Source organism: Orycteropus afer, unplaced genomic scaffold (genome assembly GCF_000298275.1).
Source record: "Orycteropus afer afer isolate SDZICR_OR568_19922 unplaced genomic scaffold, OryAfe1.0 scaffold00288, whole genome shotgun sequence".
NCBI lineage: Eukaryota > Metazoa > Chordata > Mammalia > Tubulidentata > Orycteropodidae > Orycteropus > Orycteropus afer.
This window is the reverse complement of record NW_006921875.1, coordinates 4,322,148-4,324,694: the sequence shown is the minus strand read 5'-3', so window position 1 is coordinate 4,324,694 and position 2,547 is coordinate 4,322,148. Positions and strand designations below refer to the sequence as shown.

General features: G+C 38.6%; 1 protein-coding gene across 1 annotated transcript in view; it reads left to right on the top strand.

Moving 5' to 3' along the window:
* The first annotated feature begins 614 nt into the window (after positions 1-614).
* The window catches only part of FBXO42 (F-box protein 42), an 85,251-nt gene continuing 83,318 nt past the window's right edge, over positions 615-2,547 (top strand). Inside the window, exon 1 of the mRNA XM_007950782.2 lies at positions 615-864. Within this exon, the coding sequence (XP_007948973.1) occupies positions 615-864 (250 nt within the window). The remainder of the gene's footprint in view (positions 865-2,547) is intronic.

The following is a 2,547-nucleotide window of genomic DNA, read 5'->3' as shown; positions in this document are numbered from 1 at the left end:
GTGTGTGTGTATGCATTTCTGGTGGATTGCCTAGACCTGTTATAAATTACGTGTTTTGGGTAAATACTGCCTTGTACTTAGTATTTGAGCCAGTTAATTCTATTCTTGGTACATTTTTTCCTTCTCTTAAGTGAATACTCTTGTGTAAAACCTCAAAAAACTGTTCTTTTCCAACCCACATCTTATATTCATTGCCATACCCATAGTTTTCCTTCTGAGTTTGAGGTCTTGGATCATGATTATTGGACAAGGGAGGCTGGTTGCTATTCCTTTTGCTGTTTGCTAATCAGATCTTTGAGCTGGAGGAATTGCTGGAGAACAAGTTTTCAGATTTTATGGTTATCCCATAAGTCACTTACCATTCTGGTTTTCAGTGGAGAAAATAATGCAGTTAGAAGCCTTTGGAAGATGGGCTTGGTATGTGAGCTGTACCTTGCAAATTGAGGTAGCTCACAACTATTGTAGGAAAGTGCTGAAAAGCAGATTTTATACTAAGTGTAGAAGAGAAATAAATCATGAACAACTTCAGCACACAAGCCTGAGTTGCTTTGGAGCTTCTGACAGTATATACTGATGTTTGTTTCTTTCCTACTATAGCTGTTGAGTGGAATGTCATGGCCAGCTCCTCGGACAGTGAAGATGACAGTTTCATGGCTGTGGACCAAGAAGAAACTGTGCTGGAAGGGACAATGGAGCAAGAAGAGGAGCCCCACCCTGCATTGGATATTGAAGAGACTAGGCATAACAGGTCCATGTCGGAACTACCAGAAGAAGTTCTGGAGTATATCCTGTCCTTTCTCTCACCATATCAGGAACACAAAACTGCAGCCCTTGTCTGCAAACAGTGGTATCGACTTATCAAAGGTACTGTGGAAAGTGGAAGCATTTATTTCTTAAAAAATTAATTTTGAGGGAAAGATTTCTATTTAAACTCCCAATTTCATTTTGCTTTTTCTCCCTTAAATTTATTGTCATTGTAAAATATTGTGTTAGACAGTTAAAGGCTGCATTTTCCCTTTCTCCTTGTCCTGGTTAGCTTTTGAACACCTTGAATACTACAGGATTTAATCTAATTTGCAATTTTAAAATGAGAATTCTATTTTGCATATTCTTAGAGTTGATTTGGTAAATTGTATTGTTCTAGAGTGGGAAAGTAGGGATGGATATATGATGGCAGTACTAGCTGACATTGGCACAGCTCTTACCGTGTGCCAGGCATTGTTATAAGTGCTTTACAGTCCTCACAGTAAATTACGAGAAGAAAACACTGTTGCCATCTCCATTTTACAGATGAAGGAACTGAGGCAGTTAAATAATTTACCCAGGGTCACACAGATAATAGATGGAAGATCAGAGATTCACATCCAAGCCATTGGGCTTTAGAATCCATGTTCTTAACCATATCCTGTCTCTCAAAGTAGCTAATTTTAGTAAACGTGGGATTGTGAAAGGTTTGATTTTATCTCCAAGTAATGTAGGCCTTATGTATGTCTTATAATTTTTTAAATCCCCCTTTTCAATTTTTCCCCAGATCTTGTACAGTATGTTACGTCAGTTGAACTTGATGTCCCCCAGGACCCTGGTCCCGAGCCCACAAGTCCAATAACTTGGTCCATCAGGTAGTTGACTGTGCCTAAGAAGTTACCATAAATTTGCCCCCTGTTCTATTTATGTGGACATTCTTGAAGCACATACAAATACGTATGCAGAAATATCATCTGCCTTCCTTATATATTTATATCCGTAAGATATTTTTAGTTTTTAAAGTAAAATTAATTGAGACATGTCTAACATACAGTAAAATTCACCTTTTACGATGCATAATTCGGTGAGCTTTGATGTATGCATATGTTGTGCAACCATCATCACAATCAAGATATAGGCTAGTTGCTTTAACCCCCAAATTCCTTCAACTTCAAAATTCCTGGGAAGGAAGAAGACTAACTACAAAGGAGCAGGAAGGAAGTAATTAAAAATGTCATAAAAATATAGATAAACATTAATCTATGGATAAATAGGTTAGTAGACAGGATGAACAATCAGGTATTTCTAGGCAAAAGAGAATATACCCATGACCATATATAAGGTTGGCAAAAGATATTTCTACATATACATACATATTTGTATGTGCTGTAAGAATATCCATATAAATAGAACTAATGGAGCCAAGTTAAAATAACTTCTTAGACATGGTCAGCTACTGTGATGGAGGAAGTTGTTGGACCTGTGAGCTCAGGACCATGATGTTCCATGGGGGACATCAAACCCAATTGGCATAACATACTACACAAAAACATTGTTCTACATCCTACTTTGGTGTGAGTAGCAACTGGAGTCTTAAAAGTTTGCAAGTGTATACAGTACTTAGGAGCTCTGGTAGCATAGTGCCTAAGGCACTTGACTGCTCACCAGAAGGCTGGCGGTTCAAACCCACCAGCCACTCCTCAGAAGGAGGGTTGGGCAATCCTGCTTCTGTAGTGATACTGCCTCGGAAACCCAAGGAGGGGTTGCTATGAGTCAGGGCTGACTTGACAGCAAACAACAACA